This window comes from Epinephelus moara, chromosome 2 (assembly GCF_006386435.1).
Source record: "Epinephelus moara isolate mb chromosome 2, YSFRI_EMoa_1.0, whole genome shotgun sequence".
Lineage (NCBI taxonomy): Eukaryota > Metazoa > Chordata > Actinopteri > Perciformes > Serranidae > Epinephelus > Epinephelus moara.
In genome coordinates this window covers 4,936,316-4,957,925 of record NC_065507.1, presented here as the reverse complement: position 1 = coordinate 4,957,925, position 21,610 = coordinate 4,936,316, and the positions used below count along the sequence as shown (strand labels likewise).

Genomic DNA, 21,610 nt, shown 5'->3' with positions numbered 1-21,610 from the left:
CCCTTCTGTTTTCTATACTCTAATATATATATATATATTCTCCTATTACATCAGAGAAAGAACTTTGAGGAAAAGTGAGGTTTCAGGTGAGTGAAACCAGGCAGGAGCGCTGTCCTTAACTCCAACATAGTTTTCAAGGAGGTTTATAAGGACACTGTGGTCTACTGGATCAAATGCTGGACTCAGATCAAGCAGAATTAAAACAGAGCGAGCCCCCGGAGTCTGAACTCTGAACTGAATGCAGCCATGATCGGTGTTATTAGTTACACCTGTGCTGTCCCCACTGTAACACATCAAAATATCTGCAGTGAAGGTCAATCAGCATAATAAGAGGGACAACATCTGTGTCTGTCAGTCTACCAATGAAGCATCACCCATCCTCTTTGCCCATGACTGTAATATTGTCCAACACAAGCAAACGTTGGGTCCTTGATCACTGACGCCAGTTATTCCGTACATGTACTGAAAATGTTTCAGAATGAACAAACTTTCTCTGAACATCAAAAAATCCGATTTTATAATCTTTGGAAATGAAAATAAAAGTTATCCAAATGAAGATGGTTCACTGTTCAGTGATAATATTGAAATCAATCAAGTAACTTCTGTTTTAGTAGATGAACAGCTGTCCTGGAACGACCACATTGTGTTGGTGTGTAAAAAATCCATGAAGTCTTTAAGCATCATTAGGAAACCATACACATCATACTGGAACGTCATTTGGGTCGGTACATGTCAGCCTTCCCTGCAAAATATAATTTTAATCCAAAAGTTAAGCCATAGTTAATGTATTAGTTATGTTTATGTGTCTTGATTATGCTTATTAATACTTGTCTGTTATATTCTCATGTTTAGGAGAGAAATATTATCTGTATTCAAATTCAAATTCAAGCAAGACTAATGATGATGATCATCAGCACCAGTAACACAATGACATCACTGTCTCAGGGGGGCATCTCGGTTTCTTTTTTTTCTCAGTAAAATTTAACATCCCATAAAAACAGACTCAGAAAAACTTTGATGTAACTTTAAAATGTTTCCTCTTAAAAGGAAGTTATTAAATGAAAAGTGAAAAAAAAGACTCGTTTTCAGCTAACGAGCTACGTCACTTCCGGGATGTATGGCAGAGCAAAATGACAGCTGGTTATTTTCATCAACAAGGAAAATTCAAAGTAGACATCAAAGGTATGTAGACCGACGACCTTGTATATTCTCAGATTATGACACGTCCTCTGAGCGCACTGTCATCAGCTGCTGGTTATTGAAAGTATATTTTTATCGCTGCCATCTGTAATGATCCATCTCGGGCTGCATCGAGCTGCTGCTGGGGGTCAGACTCACTGATGCTGAGTCTGGACTGGACTCTGTCTGCTGCTGCTCGGCTGTCAACAACCGGCAGCCTGCTCTAACTATTCATCAGTTAACTGTAGTTTAGTTTAGCCGGGGATGTAACGAGGCAAAGTGGAGTAATTGTCCGAGGGTTAGCTATATGCTTTTTAGTGTAAAACCAAACTCCATTTAGAAAGCTGTAGATTTATAGTTGTCTGAGCCACCTCGGCCTCTGTATAACATAACAACACAAATGTAAGACCTCTAACCAATGACCAATACTTAAACATCAATTCGGCATTGATTTTATAGAAGATGTATCACTTAAAACAATAAAATATCAACTTTTATTACTGGTCTGCCTGTTGTTACCAGGACCACTTCTCACCGGGTGCTATAGCTAGGACATTGCGTATAAAAGTTTGAATTTTGTCTAAATATCTATTGTTATGGCAAAAAGGTGTGTGCCGAATTAACAAGAATATTATGCTTAATGTGTTCAGCTTTTTTTATACAGCTAAATGTGTACATTATTTGATAAGCAAATAAAAACTGTAAAATTACAAGACTTGTCAAGGGCCTTTGGCATGGCGAGTTCCCCGTGAAACCGAACGAGCCGAATTCCATTCAAAATCACTCTCTTTATAGATGCCTGTCTCCTGTCGGCTGATTTATAATGTGACAACAGCACTTGAGATATTTTATGATTCAGCAAGAGTTACATATGATTTCGGCGCATATTTAACAGAATAAATACCACATTATTGGAATAAAATGTCAACTTTTATATTTGGTGTCCGCTTTGCCGCCGCGATCATTTTTCCACACAATAGACGTTACCCCGAGCCGGTAAAACGGGCATTTCGTTAAAATTATCATAGTTCTGTTAAAAGGATATACGCCGAATTTACGGGAACTCTTTGCTCAATCGATTAACATCATGCTTTTTTAACAATGAGATTCTTCTATGTGCTAATAAGCAAAGATACTTCAAATTGCGCGAGTTCTCAAGGGGGTTTGGCGCAGCGGACTTGACGCTTAACAAAACAAGTCAGAACCACTTCACTTCTTTTCTTTATTGATTAAATGGCTGACTTACTGCACAATCATCAGTCACTGAGTATATTTATATTGTCACTGACAGATAATTGTGTCTTTTTTTAACCCTGCGGGGACATGACTGTCTGTATCTGCACTGTAGAGGCAATTTGTCTGTTCACAGCAACACTCTGCTCTGAAAGAAAAGAAATCTAAATGTGCTTCCTCTTCTTTTGATTATATTGACATTGGCCAATGAGTAACAAGGCAGAAACTGATCTTTGTTCTCCAGGGTCATGTGGTGAACAGCCTCCAAGTCCGCCTTGTTCTGGTCTGTCCAGAGATACTCTTGACAACTGACCAAAAGAGGGACCAGCATTTCATCTGGACACGTCTGCCAGCCTCACCAGCCACTCTGGAGTAAGACAATGATATAGAGCTTCCCTCTCATCTTCTAAACAGACACCTCTGTCTTGTGTAAAATGACATTTCCTCTCATTTCCCTGACAGGCCGTCAGCACAAACACAGAAGAAGACGGTGAGCTGTGATAGCGGTCAAGTCCAGGGAGACGTCTCTTCAGGTAGGACGCTCTCTGACATATATTTAATAACCATGTACAGATTACATAAACAAGAAGAAACAAAGACAGTGGGTCACACGTAGCATGTGTGTTGCAGTGGATCTGTTTTATTTGTCTCATGTCTGTAGGAATAACTTGATTTATCAGCTGCAGGGAAACAGAATGCTTTCATACATGACCACAATTTACTGCGGCCTGTTTTTGTCAAATAAGATATTGTAACAGGATCCTTTTATTTTTTATTTCAGCAAAACCACTACATAATTTATGCTTCCCTGCAGCAGATTCCACAGCGAGGCTCTGCCCACCGAGCTTTTTAAAACACACACAGATTCGCTTTATTTTATTTATAGACACTTAAGTGGTAAGTTAAGTCAAAGGGGCCGACCTCACTTTCTGTTTTATTTTGAAAAGATCAGCATGAAGATCAGCTTTCTTGTTCAGAGCAAATTTAAGTGGGACAGTGTCCCTGTGGTTGGCTGCTGAGGACACCTCATTGTGTCCCTTCCTGCCCACATCATCATCAGACCTGGTCGTCCTGGTGTTTCTGCACGGATGGCTGATGTGCACAGGCAGGACCTGAGGAAAGAGCAATGGTTTATTCACAAAAGGTGCTTTGTGAAGATGAAACAAAGAGTTGAAAGGGAATAACTGAGATTAATGGACTGATCAGCAGCGTACCCACGGTCATGGAAAACCTGGAAATATTTTTATATGGAAATATTTTTATATCATATATTCCAGGCCTAGAAAACTCATGGAATTTTGTTGTTTGTGATGAATCTAATTGTCACAGTAATCTTCAGGGATAACCTTCCACATAATGTGACATAACTGTGAATTTATTTTCTGTAAGTTAGCCGTTGACATAACGTAGCTCTGATAAGTGTCAGCTTAGGGCTGCACGATATATCGTTTCAGCATCGACACTGTGATGCACAATAGTCACATTGAAGGTCGTGCAATGTCAAGAAAGACAAATTAACTCAACTTATCTGATGCTTGATACAAATGTAAAACTTGCACAGTTCTCATTCTCCATGACTTATAGCGGCCAAGCCTTCTGCTTTTAGACGTTACGTATATGTGACGTAGTGTGGTGGTGTTTGTTATGGGAAGTGAGACTCTCCTGCATGTGTGTGTGTAGAAAAGTATCGTAACCAGGCCAGTGAGTGCAGCAGACACAGTGACGTGCATGCTCTTCCTAAATGAAAATTGTATTATGGGTCCTTGAAAAGTCCTGGAAATGTGTTTGAATCCTGGATCAGTGTCGTCATCAGGACCCTCGTGTTCTGCTGTGTGAAACCTGCTGATAAAAAAGAGGTCAAGATCAAACTCTGGGCTGCAGTGTGTGTGGTTTTTTGCTGTTCAAATTCCTAACAGGGTTCCCACACTTTTCTGGACAAAATTTCAGAATGTTACTATGATATTTTTCAAACACTGCTCCATCTCAAAAGTGCAGCACAGTTTAAAAGTAGAAGTGTAGCTCAGCGTAGGTATGGAAACTTTTGGATTCATGACCCTACGTGATAACTCCAGCTAGTTAGCTCACATGAAGGACGAGACTGAACACGGGCAGAAAACAAGAAAACGTATGTGATGGTAAACAAAATGTTGTCACATATTAGAGCAGCGTTACATCAGCAGCTACAGAAAATAAACTCACTGTTGTGTTACATGACATTGAAGGTGATCTACAACAGATAACTGTAACAATTAATTTCATTTCACACAACAAAATTACAGAATTTTACTGATACCATGACTTTTCCAGGTTTTCCATGACCCTGCTTTTAGGGGAGTTTGAGAAGATGACAAATGATTTTGCAGCTAAAGTCAAGTGTTTTGATACATTTCTTTAACTCTCTCATGGTCTTTATATTTTTAACTGGTGTGGCAAAAGTAGTGCTTTGTTTTGACCTTCAAATGTGAATTTGTGCAACAATTATTCAATTGATTTCAATTTTTTCCTGTATTATATCAATTTATCATCTTAAATTGAACGTCTTCAGGTTTTGGACTGCTGGGGACAAAAATATCACAGTTTCAGGATGTTATCTTGATCTTTTAGTGATTGTCACGGACATTTTCAGCCATTTTCTTATGTTTTATAGCTGAAATGATTCATTCAGCGTTAATGAAAATAATCATTAGATTAATATGTAATGAAAAATTCCCTTTAGTTGCAGTCCTCCTCTGGACTCTTCTTTTGTGTTGTTCATTGTCATGATTGTCACTGTAGGAGCCAGAATGTGTGTTTAACCTCTGTTGCACACGTTCTTTTGGTCACTCTCACTTCCTGTAGTTGTAGTTGACACAGGTGTAGTCTCACATTATTTTACCTGTTCATTCAGTGGCGTGACGGTTTCTTTAGACAAAGAGGGTGAGTGTTGGCTCTGATGTTTTCTGTTGATCGTGATCTCACTTTGCTTTAGTTTGTCAGTCGTGTGTTTAATCAGTGATCATAAAAACACAACATGGCTTTCTTTCAGCGAGTCACAGCTGTGTATCTGAGTTGTGTATAATGTGTACAGCAGCAGATGTGGTTGATTGCACGGTTAAACACGGTTGTACGAGCTGACAGCTCATCACTGTGGACGTCTGTCTCTCTCCCCCACAGCAGTGGGTGAGGCTGTTCATCGAGACGGAGCCATGGAGCCTCCAGAGGTCAGGCATGGCCGCACCTTTGTGGAGGTGATGAGTGAGAAGTACAGCCCAGAGAACTTCCCGTTACGCAGAGGACCTGGTATGGGAGTGGTGGTGGTGCCTACCGCAGCTCCTCAAGGCTCCCCTATGAAAGGTGAGATGGAGATGAGCACGTCACTCTGACCTCTCTGCAGTGTGCAGCCTCTGTGGACGAGGCTGAGGGTTGTGACAGTTATTTAAAGAGACAGCACGGCTGAATCCACATGTGCACCCTCCAGACTGCAGACTGAGCCCTGTTGGACTGTTGTCGTATGCAGTGTGTCATGTTCATCACCACTGTGTCAAGTGTGTGAGAGCAGTGGGCCGACAGAGGGGATACAGTGTGCTGTTAGATGGAACTTAAGACTTTGATTTGATTCATCAGTTCCTCTCTGGGTGTCGATTTAACACCTAAAAACAACCATGGTGGTGAAAAAGTTTTTAAATAGCTCACTGTACACCTCAGTGTGCATAACCGTACCTGTTCATCAACACAAAACATTCATGTTGATGTTCAAAACATCAACACATTTCTCCTCCAAACAGCTGTTTTTATTTCAGCTTCTCACCAGAAACTACATTTTACAAGATTACATTTGAACACATCATGACAACGTTATAATTTACCTTTTCCTAATACTCATTTTCACCAAAGAGACAGTGAATGCATCATGAAGTAACTCAATGCGACCTCCATCAGCAGTTAGTTGCGGCCACCAGCTGCCAACAGCTAACGCTAACTAGCTCTCCTCCTGACGATGTCAACACAGATCTGTCGTTCACAGCAGGGTGGACTCACACTGGAAGTGCTTTTGTATTAGTTAAAACCAAAGTTGATGTGGCACAACAGAAGAACATGAACCACTGCCATTGATGAAGGGCATCTTATTTGCTGATCGGCTGATGGCAGCAACAAGGTCATGGTCAACAAGGTGAAAATCAGCTGATACTGATGAACAGCCGATAATTCGCTGCATCCCTAGAAGCTGCGCCTGCTTCTGCAGTGATACCCCTCATTTTACAAGTCGCTTCCTCGATTGCTTCCTTCCGTAATGATGAGATGAGTTGAAACATACAACTACTTGCAATGTGCCGTTCTGCGTCATTCTAAGAACCTGCTGGTTCACAGCAAGTCAACTAGATGAGATGGTGCATCATCTCTATGCAACAGCTGAGTGTCAGGTGACACCATCAGCCGGCTTAAGTCAAGCTCAGACCGGCCAGTTCACACCGCTGCAACTTTTGTCTGCAACGTTCTTAAAGGGTTTCATCTCGTTGTGAATCTTTGGTCTGAACTGGGCTTGAAATTTGTGACGTAACAAATCTTGAAAATCTTAATTCATGTTTTTGAGGCTGTTGTTGGTACACTGCAGGTCCAAGGAGAAAATGCTCAGCCTGCTTACTTTGCTTATGATATGTCTTGTAGCACATAAAAACACCATATGTGCTCACAAGGTTAAAAAATGATTTCCAGTGGAGAGGTCAGCTCCTCTGACTCATTAATCTCAAGTCCACTTTGCTCAAATAAAAACCCTCCTTTCTCTGTATGACCCGTCCCCTCTGTCTGACTGATCCTCGTTAATCCTCACTTCCTCCCTCTCCCACTCCTCCTGCAGACCGTCTGAACCTGCCCAGTATCCTGGTGTTGAATAGCTGTGGGATCAGCAGGGCGGGAGACCAGGCTGAGATCGCTGCGTTCTGTGCCCATGTCATGGAGCTGGACCTGTCTCACAACAAGCTGCAGGACTGGCATGAGGTGCCGTCTCTGGGTTCATTAACAGTAGTTCATTTCCACTGTTGGTCATATTCTATATTTCAGTTAACAAATTCTGTCTCAGTATGGTCCAAACAGTGAAATCAGTCTGTAATGTTTGGTTTCAAAGTGAAATCACGTCTCATTTTCAGATCAGTAAAATCGTGTCCAACATCCCCAACCTGGAGTTCCTGAACCTGAGCTCCAACCCGCTGGCAGGAATGACCCTGGGGCCGGGCTGTGCTGAAGGCTTTTCCCGGGTCCGACGCCTCGTCCTGAACAACACTCAGGTGCCCTGGGACACCGTGCTGCAGCTCACCAGAGAGATAACTGAGTAAGCAGCTTCAAACTGTTGCAACAGCACTCTTAATAACAGTCCTGCCTTTTCTTTACTTTTATTCGTCCAGCTTTGTTTCCTTGTTCTTTGCTGTTGTGTCTTTTTCTCTGCGTAAGCACTGGAGTCAAATTACTTGTATGTGTGCACGTACGAAATTAAAGGGACAGTTCACATCAAAGTCAAAACTACATATTTGTCCTCCTACCTGTCTACATTGTTTTGGTGTCAGTTGCAGAGTGTTGGAGATACCAGCTGTAGAGATGTCTGCCTTCTCTCTAATATAATGAAACTGCTCACAACAAGGTCTGTGGATTATCTTGAGTAACCAGGTCATGATTTCTGGAAAGAGACATTGATGTTGAGTTTTTAAAATTTATTTTTTGGGGACTCTGAGCACCACAAGCTGAGTGACATCTAGTTCCATTATACTGGAGAGAAGACAGACATCTCTACAGCTGATATCTCCAACACTCTGCAGCTCACACCAAACAATGTTGACTGATAAACAGCACTACAGGTGAGAGGGGAAATATGTATTTTGATTTGGGGGTGAACTGTCCCAGATGATGGGCAGATGATCTAACAAATATAATATCAGCCTCACAGTCTTGTTCTCCTGTCGTCCGGCAGGCTGGAGGAGTTGTTCCTGTGCCTTAACGAGTACAGTGATGTGAGTGCCTCCAGTGTGACCTGCCCCACCTTACGCCTGCTTCACATCACCGACAACAGCCTCCAGGACTGGGCCGAAGTCCGCAAGTTTGGCACCATGTTCCCCAGCCTGGACACTCTGGTCATGGCCAACAACAACCTGGCCTCCATTCAGGACAGCAAGGAGATCCTGCAGCGGCTCTTCCCCAACCTACGCCGCATCAACCTGCACAACTCAGGTCAGCTGAGCATTGAACTGTGTGTGTGTGACACACCAAGTGTCCCCTGATGAGGTTTAACTCTAGTATAAAGCACTGGATTGCGTCAGGTTTTCAGTTGACAGGATTTATCTGAGTCAGTCCAGTACGACAGTGTCAGCGTCGTATGCAGTGACCTCATAACGGCTGATAAAATTAGCACGAGCCAGCGTGTCACTGTATCCTAAAAGCTTTGTGTTATTTGTAGAGTGTTGCAGCAGATTCTTCTCCACGTCAGCTTTTATCTCAGGAATTGTTTCTATATCGGGGAGTATCAGTGGTGAATCTATTTTTAGACTTCTGTTGAGAGTAGAGACAAAAACAATATCCAAAGACGTGTTCAAACTGACTTCAGTGGATCAGTTTGTCATGCCTCCTTTCTGCGGCACAGAAAAACATCCTTCATGCAAGTCGGATTCAGCCTTCAACGCTTATTTCTCTGAAGACAAAAACAGATTCTGCTGACAGGCTGAGATGATTTCACTGGTTACAGTGCAGTTTCAGGGATTTTTAGAACGGCAGCAAAGACTTCGGCCCAGGATTCAGATTATGACACACTTAAAGGGACGGTTAAGAACTTACACCTAAACCAAATTTTTTTTAAGTAGGACATTTTTTAGGTAGCTAAAATACATTTCGTCGCTGCTCCTGTCCACAGCAGTACATCACTTAGCATCTGTTTTGGCACTCCTGCCACTACACTGACTGTGGATGAGTACCTCATACGACCCCACTTCAAAAATCCCAACTATCCTATTTTTATCATTAACAAACTCCTTATAAAGACCGAAACCAAATATGTGTGAGCCCATCTCTCCATTCTGTCTGACGGTGTATGGCTCTCAGCCATAAAACCCATTAGTTTCCCACTAAGAAGTTTTCTTTTTTTTTCCAAAAAGGCGCTCAGTAATTAACAAACGTTACTCAAACTGAAGTAAAAAGTCCATCTGTTTGGGACTATTTCCAGCAACACATTTAATTTGATCAGAAAAGGAGAGACGACTGGTTGCTCTGTTTTATCAAACATAGATCAAACCTTGTGTCAGGCAGCAGCACTCCAAAACGAGGAAGGAAATATTAAAAAAGCTTTATTGTAGTGGCGAAATCATTAACAGAACCAACATGTTTCACCCACTGCAGGTCGTAGTCAGGGTGACCTTTTAATGATTTAGCCACTACAACAGTGGTGTGCACTGTGCACCCGGGAGCCAAAACGTGCGCTAAAGTGCCCTCCTGGGAGCCAAAACGTGCGCTAAAGTGCCCTCCTGGGAGCCAAAACGTGCGCTAAAGTGCCCTCCCGGGAGCCAAAATGCGCGCTACAGTGCCCTCCTGGGAGCCAAAATGCGTGCTAAAGTGCCCTCCTGGGAGCCAAAACGCGCGCTAAAGTGCCCTTTTTTTTGTCTTTTCACCCCTACCCTTCAAAAAGTCTGTGCACGCCACTGCACTACAATAAAGGATTTTTAATTTTTCCTTCCTCGTTTTCTATATTTTTTGAGTTGCCTTTCTGTCCATGTTTAATTTTCTATTTAGTATTTGCAGCAGAGGACAGTGTACGTGGGTTTGAGTTCAAATAAACTACAGTGTGTGAGTGCAGGATGATGAGGGAACATCAGTGCAGCAGCGTGGCTCATTGATGTGTTGTAGACATCAGTGGAGCCCTACGGCACAGAGGAATAAGATACATCCGGATTAACTTGTTAGTTGAATGTTGTTGTGTAGTGTTTTTATCTTTTTAAACATGATTGGGTGATTTCTAGTTTAATGCATTCCAAACTAGCAAAGCTTTAGAGAGTGGGAGGCCAGCAGAGGTCAATGCACGGGGCCGATATCATCGAGGGGGCTCGTCCAAAAAATGCTAAAATTTGGATTCAGGGATTAGTTCATTTTGTGGATGATGGTAGTAAGAAGAGGACAGTGGTATGTAAGATTTGCAGGTGAAAAATCAGTGACACGACTGACAACATCCAACTTCATCAGTCCCTATAAAATTTGTGTGATCATGTCTTTTTAGAAAAATTATGAGCTTACTGACCGGTCAAATGTGCAAAATAATAAAACTCAACTTTCAAGACCACTGTCAGGGTGTCTGCAGGTCCGTTAAAAGTCTTCAAATGTCTTAGATTCAATTTTAGAAATATAAGACCTTAAAGGTTTTTAAATAATTCTAAATTTGAATTTCTGGGGTCGTAATTGCTCCACACATTTCATCTAATTTCATTTATTCATCTTTTATTTATTTTTCTCAAAATGAGTCAAACTCTGATTTGTGAAAGTTCACATTTTCTGTGTTACACATCTTCAAACCTGTGACCAGAGGTTTAGACCCAGGTCACATGACTTAAACTCATCAAACTCAAGTCACTAAATTGATGATTTGATGCTTGTTGACAAAATCAAAAAAGACTTGCAACTCAACTTGGATTTTAACACCAGTGACTCGTGACTTCACCTGGACTTTTGACATGAAATAGCTTGATACCTTCCCCCAAGTTATTTAAAAAGGGTTCAAGTCCAAAAGTCCATAAAAAAGAAAACAAAATTTGGATTTAAGCATTAGCTCATGTTGCAGATGACGGTAGTAGGAAGTGAAAAGTTGTATGTCTGGCACAACATCCAACCTCATCTGTCCCCACAAAACCCACAAAGACAGATAAGTGAACGTGTCTTTTCAGCGAGCTTATTAGCTTATTAGCTGGTCAGATGTGCAGTAGTTTTCATTAATGTTTGAAAAATAAATCTCAACTTTTACAATCACTGTCTGTGTAATGGATTTAAATGTGGAAATTGATATGACGTAACTTGTCTTGCATAACAGCAGGGACTCGACTTTAACTTGAGACTTGCTTGCGTCTTGAACATGTGACTTACTCGCACCTCTGCCACCTCTTTGCAACACATGTCTACTGTAACTGTTTCGTATTGTATGACTCGTCTGCGTGTCGTCAGGTCTCAACCGATGGGAGGACATTGAGAAGCTGAACTTCTTCCCCAAGTTGGAGGAGGTGCGGCTGCAGGGCATCCCCTTACTGCAGACCTACACCAACGCAGAGCGACGCAGCCTCATGATTGCACAGTGAGTCTCATCCAGAGTCCCAGACAGGTTGTTTGCTCCAAACACTGAGGAGTCTTGTACACAGTGTCACACACACCTGCTCATGTATGTTCGTCCTCTCAGGCTCCCTTCAATATCCCTGCTAAACGGCAGTGTTGTGACGGACAGCGAGAGAGAAGACGCTGAGAGGTTCTTCATCCGTTACTACTTGGACTACCCCGAGGAGGAGCTGCCTTACAGGTGGCTCATCCTCACTGTCTGTACTCCAGCTACAGTGTCATGACTCCAAGTGATATGTACGTGTGTGTCTGCTCTTAAGACTGACAGCACAACTTCCATTTTCCTCCCCAGATACCATTCCCTGGTCACCAAGTACGGGAAGCTGGAGCCACTTGCTGAGATCGACCTCCGACCTCGCTGCCGTGCCCAGGTGGAGGTTCACTGTGAGGAAAAAGTGGAGCAGGTGTGTTAAGCATTTATAACGGATTGGTCTGTATAGCTCACAGAAGTAGAACATCTTGAGGAAAGAGGGCTCAGTAGGGACGGAGCACCTGCAGCAGCAAGCGAACACGCCGCCTGTGGTTATTGTGACTTGACAAGCAGAAAGCCACCATGTGGAGACTTTAGACTTTGGATCATTGTGTCTTTGTCTGAATGTTTTAATGCCAAAAATGTAAAAACGGTTTGTCTTGTGTCCTTGTGTCAGCTGAGCATCCGTTTGGACCAGACTGTAGCTGAGCTGAGGAAGCAGCTGACAACAGTGGTCCAGCTGTCCACCAACAGCATGAGGCTCTATTACATCGACAAGTGCAGTGCCTTTGGTCCGGAGGAGATGAAGTACAACAACCGGGCTCTGCACTCCTACAGCATCCAAGACGGTGACGAAATCCTGGTGGTGCCCAAGACCAAGTGAACAGCTGGTGTCCCACTGGATAATCAGAGTGACTCGTTGATTGATTGATTAATTGGATTAATGTTGATTGGTTAACTGACATCACAAAATAATTGGAAAAAGGAACAGCATCAGCGGCCCACTGAGAGTAAAACAAGAGGATGATGTGAACACCATCATGGAGACTGGATAGTGGACTACAGTGGGCTGCTGGGAGTCACTGGCTGGAGATGCAGCCATTATGTCTTTATTTATTTCAGCTTTATTTGAGGGCATCCACTGGAGTTAGACAAACCTGTCACACTGGAGAACAAGCCGAGGGAGCGACTCGCAGTCAGCTAGCAGCTTGAGCAGAGGGGAGGGCGCTGCTGTACCAGCAAAGCTTCGCTGCAGCTCTGTCTCTTAGTACACGGCATGTACCATAGCACCTGCATAGGCAAGTATCCAACACCACGGGCTTGCCCACTTTTTGCAAAAGCTACCATGATTAGTAGTGAGAGCGTGGAAGGACTGCTGCGCTTATCTGCACTGTTAGAGTGGGCACAATATCAGGAAGAGCAGCAGCTGTTGAAGGAAAAATCCTGCCTGAAACTGTTAAATGGAGGTGATTACAGTAGCATTTTGGGGTCCGTTTTGTTATTTAGTGGTGTTTTTTTTGTATTTTTATGGGTAATTGCCAAAATTAGAAGATGCAGCATCACATTCAGATTATTTAAGTCAAGAGGCAAAAAGCACAGGACTGTTCTTAGAACCATAATCAACAATCAGTGTGACATTTATTATAGCATACGCAGATTTTAGAAACTTAAAGATGCCTCCCTTGAAATTCAGAAATGTATAAATACACGTACACCCCCACTGATAAATCCAGAATCTATGAATGTGCAAATTTGGTAATTAATTGCAAAATTTTAACTACTGGACACAAGATCTTCCTGCCTCAATTAAAGGTCCAGATGAGCACAGAGGAACTTTCCTCCTCGAGCAGATGAATGTGAAAACAGTTTTCTGATTTAGTGTCGCGCCCTGCACAGTGAAGATCAAACGACCAAATCGATACAGGGTTCCCACAGCCATGGAAAACCTGGAAATGTCATGGAATTTTACAGTCACATTTTTCCGGCCTGTAAAAGTCAATGAGATTGTTATAGTAATTTTCCGTTGATAATCCTGCACGTCATGTATGGTAATGGCAAATGGATTTTCTTTGCCTGTGAACTTGACATAGCTTTAACATGCATCGATGTGTGACAGCGTTTAGTTTACCATTACTAGGGATACACGATCGGTATCGGCCGATGATGACTTGATGGTCACTAAAAACAGGGCAGGAAAAAAGTGTATTGATATGGGTTTTGGTTATTGCTCAAATGAGTTTTTACATATCGGCATTTCAGGTATCCGTGAAAAATCCAGTATCGTGCATCCCTAACTATCACGTACATTTTGTTATTTTCTCCCTCATTTTTTCTGCCAGTGAGCTAGAATTATATTTGAATAGAGCTGAGGCTGATATGTTTGAAAAACGCTGGGCACATCTTTGCAAAGTCCTTGAAAAGATTGGAAATTTTGTCCATGAAAATGTGTAGGAACCCTGTCAATAGTAAAGTTACGGTGAGGAAAACTGGAGGGAGACATTAAATAGAGAGGAAATAGATGAGACAGGTTGATGGAAAGTTGACGGTATAGAAAAGAAAATGACACCACTTTATGACAAAATGGCTTCAAGTGTGCAGTGATGATACAATTGTGATATTTAACAGTGTAATGTGTATTTTAGTTTTTCCTTAATCATGTTACGTGTTTTCCACATGTGCTTTGTGGACTTGGAGAAGGTTTACGGCCTGTGGAGAGTTTGTGGTAGTGGGGCCATCTGTGTCCACGTTCTCAGCAGGAAGTCAAACACGTTTTCAGTGAGTGTTCGGCTTCACCAGGGTCGTCCTTTGTTACTGATTCTGTTTGTCATTTTCATGGGTAGGATCTTGGGGTGCAGTCGGGGTGGGAGAGTGTCCAGTTAGGGGAGCTCAGAATTGTGTGTCTACTATTTGCAGATGATGTGGTTCTGTTCATCAGACCATGACCTCCAGCATGCACTGGGGCGGTTTGCAGTTGAGTGTTAAGCGGCAGAGGTAAAAGTCAGCACCTCCAAATGTGAGGCCATAGTTCTCAGCTGCAAAACACTGAATTGCCTCCTCTTAGTTGGGAGTGAGTTACTTCCCCAATCAAAAGAGTGAGGGTGAAATGGAGAGTGGGATGGACTTGGATTGCTGTGGCGTCAGCAGTAACGCAGGTGTTGTACTGCACCTTTGTGGTGAGGAGGTAACTGTGTCAATCGACGCTCCAACCCTCACCTGTGGTCATGATACGAGTGGCTGAAATGAGTTTCCTCTGCAGGGTGTCTGGGCTCAGCTTTAGAGTTAGGGTACAGAGCTCGGACATCCGGAGGGAGCTTGGAGTAGAGGTGGAGCTTCATGCAGGCTGTTCTCATTCCCAGGTCTTCAGATACCAACTCTTTGTCACCCCCCTTGGCATGTGATATCAATACCAAAGGCACCTTATAGCATTTGTTTGAGACACACTGGATTCTTAACTAACTCCAAAGTAAACCCATCTGCAGAAGTACGTGACGCTGAGATCAACTGATGTCATTTAAAGAGCGAGAAATCTAGAGTCGGGCATGGCGGAGAGGAAGTGGATGGGTCAAACAAAACCTGACTTTCATCCAGGTGTTTGTGTCTTGTTTTAAATCAGAAGTCATTATTGTTTTCAGTGTAACCTAACGTAACTTCCGAATGTACGTACCCTGTGAAACCAAAAGTCACAGTTGTTTTAACGTAATATTTCGTAATTTACATTTGATGGTCGGGCACTGACGTCACTTATCTGATGTATATACTACATCACTCTATGTTACGTTACGTTATGTTATGTTACATTGTGTTGCGTTATGCTACACTATGTTACGATATGCTACGCCACGTTACATTACGTACATATGTATTTACATCACCCTATGTTACGTTTTGTTACGTTACATTAAGTTGTGCTGCATTGTAGAGTTGTACCGATACTAGTATCGGAAATGCCTCCGATACTGCCTTTAATGCGATATCTGGTATCGGCGAGTACAGCCTATGACCAATCCGATACCACGAAATGCCTCACGTCATTACGCATACGCACGCTACAGGCAAACGAAACAGAAACAGAGTTTAAAAAGCATTCTACTGTAGCCTTTAAAATGTCTTTTTACCAAATTGTGTGGCTGCACTTTAACCTGTGTCTTGATCTGTGTCAACACTGGATAATAATAATTAAAAAAAAAGTTTTATGGCATTCATTCTACTATGATGTATTTATTTCTTAATATTTTACATAGAGTTTTAGGAGTTGAGACATACAACAAATCATATCCCATTCATTATTTTACTCGCTGGTATCGGATTGGTACTCGGTATCGGCAGATACCTAAGGTTCAGGGATCGGAATCGTTATCGGGAAGGAAAAAGTGGTATCGGTACAGTTACATTACGCTACACTACGTTATCTTACGTTACGTTACGTCCCTGACCCAGTGCAGGACTAAATTACGTTTCATGATGAATGTAGTTATTTTAACCCAAAACGTGATCTTTTTTTCTGAACCTAACCGTGACTACATCACAACATTAACCATGTATACAGTGTGTTTCACATAGATGCATTAAAGGGTGCCTGTGTGTTGCTGTCAGACACCGAGGGGCCTGACAAAGCATCTGTACTTTGACTGCCCGGGAATGAGGACGGGTTAGATCAGAATGCTTCCTGTGTGTCTCTCTTTGGAGGATTCAGGGCACATCTAACTGGTTGATGACCCTGTGGTAGACCTAGCACAAGCCAGAGAGACTCTCCCCCAATCCCAAATGGATCCCTTACAGACCCGTTGACTTAAGCCCTAAGCCCTTACAGACCAAGGACCAATTCCATTTCTTCCCCTTAGCCCTTGTCTTGGCCCTTCCAATTGGTTTTGCGCGTTCACGTGAGGGGGAGTGGTGTCCTAATTCTCCGTCAGGTTAGCTCTTAACCTGATAGAGAATTGGGACACCAGTCTCTGTAAGGGATCCATTTGGGATTGGGGGTATATATCTCATCTGGCCTCAGGATGAGCCAGGAGGACCTGGAATAGTAGTGCTGGAGAGAGGGACATCTGACTACCTTGTGTATCCTGCGGCCAGTGTGACCCACCCCCAGATAAGTGTCAGAAAATGGGTGGATGGATGTTTCTTTAATCACTGACCAAGATCTGATGTTACTGTGTGTCTCATCACAATACTGTATGCACACTCGCACACACCCACACAGCATCAGCATCATCACAAAGCAGCTGTCGTGTCATGTCATGTGCCTCCCCTACAGGTTTATTGTGACTCTGCCACTACAATAAAAGCACTAGATGAGGGAAGAAGTGATACACGAACACACACCTCAGACAAAAGACAGACTTTCAAGTGCATGTTCGGCACAGGAGCAGTATGAAGGGGTTAACTTCTCTATTTAAAACATCATGTGAGTGTGATTGATTATATTCATCCACCCATCCATCCATTAGCTATAGACACTTATCCAGTTCATGTTCATTTATTTGAGCACAAATCATTAACTTGTGTGTTCATGGTCATTCTGAAGGCACATGGTAGCAGTGTGTTCTCATCAGATTACCTGATTTTGTACACATGGCTATTTAATTTGACCAGTTTTTGCTGTATAATAATATAATAGCATTTAGTCATTTAGTTAGATAGTCATAACATCTCATGATTCCTTTAATTGCACATGATCTTATTTCGTGGACCTTTAAGTGTTTAATCAATGCACTTTCTTTACAGTGCATTTATAATTTTATAAGAACTTTATTAGTAGTTCTCCTTGAACAGACACTGATCTCAGTTTAGTGCATGTGTGTGCACCTTTAAAGGGATAGCTCAGATCTTTTGAAGTGGGATTGTATGAGGTGCTTACCTATAGTCAGTGTAATAAGTCAGTGGGCAGCAGTGGCTCGGTCCACAGGGATTTGGGTTGGAAACCTGAGGGTCGCCAGCTCAAGTCCCTGTGTGGATCAAAATATGGGGTGTGGACTGGTGAACAGCCCCCTCATTCAGACATCTCTCAGTTTAATGCATGTATAGGTCCTGTTTGTGTATTTCAGGCCTGTGTGAGTATGACAACTGAGTGAAAAAACTGAATCTTCTTCTGTTAACTACAGTAGATGGTGTTCGGCATGCCCCCAGTTTGGAGAGCAGCAGAGTGTCACCACAGAAGCTGTGGACAGGGGCATCAGCAAAACATAATCTAGCCACCTAAAAAAGTCGGTTTCTGTGTTCTCTGTATTTAGAATATTGTCACTGCTTTACCTTATCGTCAGAGAGAAATTTCAAATCAGGAACTGTAGCCGTTATGTCTCTCTTCATAGCCAGACTCCATTGAGAAAAACAGTGATTTAACATCGCTGAACACAGGAGCTGGTGGTCTACTGCTGCCTCCATCACTCAGTTTGTGTTATTGTGTGACTTTGGTGTTTAAAAGGTTTAGTTTGGATTCATCAAAGTCACACAATAACACAAACTAACTCACTGATCAAAGCAGAGGCAGACCAGCAGCTCCTGTGCTCAGAGAGCTATAATTACTGTTTTTCTCAGTGGAGTCTTTGATGAGAGCATAGATGGGGACAAAGCAGGTAAAGGTAAAGCAGTGAAAATACTCTGTGTAGTGTACACTTAAACTGATTCTGAATTATTTGCTGCTCCCTCCATCCATGTCAGAGATCCATCCTGCTTCTCCAAACTGGGGGCGTGCCGACTGTCCTCTACTGTATGTAATACACTCACTACCTTTACATGCACAGTTAAGTCGTGCTACAGTTACAGCTTGGCTACTGTCCTTGTCCCAGTATACAGCATTTATGGACTGAAGTATGTCCGACTCCGCTATGATAGGTGGAGATATGCCCCATTTCAGCTTGTTAGTATTGGACCTTTTTCCTGTTGACCTATTACATCACAGTCCAAACAATCGACAAACAAGTTAGCTACGGTTAGCTAGCAGCTAGTCTCGCTCACCAGACCTTCCTCAAGAAAAGAAAGGTCTGGCTGGGCCGACTCTCACTTTAAGATTGGAGAAAAAAACGCCCTGGCTGCTTGTATTTCTTTCAGCCAATCACAATCGTTCTTGGCGGTGCCACAGCAACGGTGCGCTTGCAAAAATATTGCCGGGTGGAAACAGGTTTTGGTGTAACACGCCCACAAAAATATCACCTACAGGAAGCGAACCATGGCAGAAAAATGGCTACATCCCCGCAAGATCAAACACCGCAAAACTTAGTAAAGGACGTGTTGAAAACTGCTACACAACCGGAGATGGTAGGGCAGGACATCAGCGGGTGGCTCGTTCCGCCCAATGAGAGGCTGATCTATGCAGCGAACTTCCGCGCACTCAGACTAGCTAGCAGCTAACTGCTACCATGGTGGACAACTTTACAGCTCTGTACATTTGTTCTGTCGAAAAATGTACAGCTCTGAATGTAGATTTCTCCATGTTGTTACCAGCTTCTTCTTCTGTTACACATTTAATGCTATTGAACCTCTGGGTCAAAGCCCGGGGCGGAAATTGTGCAGCATGCTCAGAGCGCCTCGGCCAGTTTGGGTCCAATAGACCTATTGACTGTATACATGCAGGAGGAATTTGACTCCCACATTATCTGGGTGTGTTAGTCCGACTTTGAGAAATTCAATGGAGAACAATTTCATTCAGATTAATATGTTTATGTGGTTTTAGTCGGACTGACACAATAAATTTATTTTCTCTGATGTCATGTAAACGCACTGACTGACTGATAAGTACCTCATACAACCCCACTTAAAAAAATCTGAACTATCCCTTTACACTGCCCTCTAATTTAGTGAAGTATTACTTTATGCCTCCACATCAGTGTGTCATGTTACACATTCTACATTTCACTCCATCTTGCAGAGAATTACCTCCACCAAAGATCGCTCGTTAGGGTATTATTATAATGTGGAATATGTACAGTATGTATTTATTTTATTACACAGTATCCACCCTGTATAAGAGGAGCACTGATGCCTATTGATTTTTCCTGTAGCAAGGAACTTAGCAGGGTAGGGGATTCCTGACAGTGTTACGACCGTGAACGCAGCTGATACAGTGGGTCAAACCACTGGATTAAATATTCACATTTAGTGTGTGGAAACAAATACCTGTTCTCTCAGTTCATCCGCTGCTGATAGAAAGCTCAGCTCAGTGTGCCGTGGCCTCTTTTTAACAGTGTTTTTACCCTCCTAATGTATTAATATCACAAGTATGTAAATGCAACAATATATCCCTCCTCACTATTATAATTTACCAATGTTTATTTTATAACACTACTGCTATACTTGAATATTAGAAGGTGTGATGGTGTAGCAATGGCACACAGCAGGTTAGATGAAAAGAATTAAAATGCGTTTTATCACAGTAGTGCTGAATAAATGTTAGCGTAGCTTGAACCACAGCCATAGAGTCCAGCACAGAGAGAGGCAGCAGAGCAGCTGGCACCTGAGTCTCAACTCAAGCATTTAGTTATAGTGTCTGTGCTTATCAGTGTGAGATCTGTTTGACGTGAGGACATGTGTGTGACTGTCTGCAGCGTGGGTGATGTGTTTGGTATGTACGGGAGCATATTGATGCCACGCCAGGAAAAAAACAAACTGATCAGTATCAGGTAATAACATTAAAGTTTCTCATTATAACAAGATGTTTTTCATGTTTTTACAAGATATTTAATATTATAATAAAGTTTTTGTGTTATAACAAGAAACTTTTCTCGTTATAACAAGATATTTAAAGTTGTAACGAGATCATTTTTGTGTTATAAAGAGAAACTTTTTGTTATAACAAGATATTTTTCACGTTTTTACAAGGTGGTTTCATGTTATAAGGAGTTTGTCTTGTATTAAAAAAAAGGAAACTTTCTTGTTCTAACAATATACTTATTTATTTTGTCACAACGTGAAATTTTTATCATTAGAAAATGAAAACATGTTGCTATGACATGAAAATATCTTGTAAAAAATGTGGAAAACTTCTCATATAACAAGAAACTTCTGATGTTATTTCCTGATACTGATCTTTTTTTCTAGCCTGTCAGCTCTACGCTGTCGTAGTGATGCATGTAATTTATTGATTTAATGTGTTTGCGGGGAGAGAGGTCTCTATGCCTGCTCAGATTTATGGAATAATGAAGTCTATGGAACTTTGTTTAACATGAAGCCCAAGGAAAAATTTATTATAAGTCTTGATGTAAATTTACTGTTTACTTGTTGAACTCATCCAGATTTTTGTTTCTGTTAAGAACAGGATGTTGTCATGTTATTTATTCTGTCTCCTGCTGACTCTCCAACATGATACAAGCTGAAAATATCGGCTAAGCCATTTTATAGCCCCTGAAAACTTGATTTTAGATTTGAAGTATTTCTCTGTAACATTAAAGATTCATGACTAATAAAGCAACAATCAAAGTTAGAGTTAGGAAACAAAAACTCTTAGTTATTGTTTATTATCAGAAACTCAGGTAATCTGCTTTCTCATGGTTGTGTGGTTGAGGTTTGATCACGTGATTGACAGCGGTCTGGCAACGTAAACAAACAATCCCAAATATCACCACATTTTGATTCAAATTCCAATCGGTAAATATTTTGACCCTCCCTTTTTCTTACTGAGACCCGCCCAAAATGTCAAAATGATTCCACTGCTCTCAGTAAGAAGCTGATTAAGAGGACAAAAAAAAATTCTTCAACAACACCCTTTAAAGGAACACTTCATCCACAAAATGACTGTTTTTATATCAGTTACTCTGCTCATGTTTCCTTGAATTCTTGAAGAAAACTTTGTTTTTCTCGTATAACTCCATGATGAACGGAGAATCCAAAAAATGTGAACATTGTTTATGAATTGAAGTAAATGGGGTCCATGTTTAACAGCAGCAAAACTATTTCAAAACATCTGTT

General features: G+C 41.9%; 2 protein-coding genes across 3 annotated transcripts in view; one reads left to right on the top strand and one right to left on the bottom strand.

Annotated features, from left to right (window-relative positions):
- The window catches only part of LOC126403996 (gem-associated protein 4-like), a 173,259-nt gene that overhangs the window by 51,895 nt on the left and 99,754 nt on the right, over positions 1–21,610 (bottom strand). The window lies entirely within an intron of this gene.
- LOC126404165 (tubulin-specific chaperone cofactor E-like protein) lies at positions 1,105–21,127 on the top strand. The gene is made up of 11 exons (XM_050067193.1): positions 1,105–1,182; positions 2,657–2,784; positions 2,875–2,945; positions 5,566–5,745; positions 7,247–7,386; positions 7,536–7,717; positions 8,351–8,607; positions 11,572–11,698; positions 11,801–11,917; positions 12,029–12,140; positions 12,384–21,127. Exons 4-11 carry the CDS (start codon positions 5,598–5,600, stop codon positions 12,588–12,590), a joined length of 1,290 nt encoding a protein of 429 aa, XP_049923150.1. The 5' UTR covers positions 1,105–1,182; positions 2,657–2,784; positions 2,875–2,945; positions 5,566–5,597; the 3' UTR covers positions 12,591–21,127.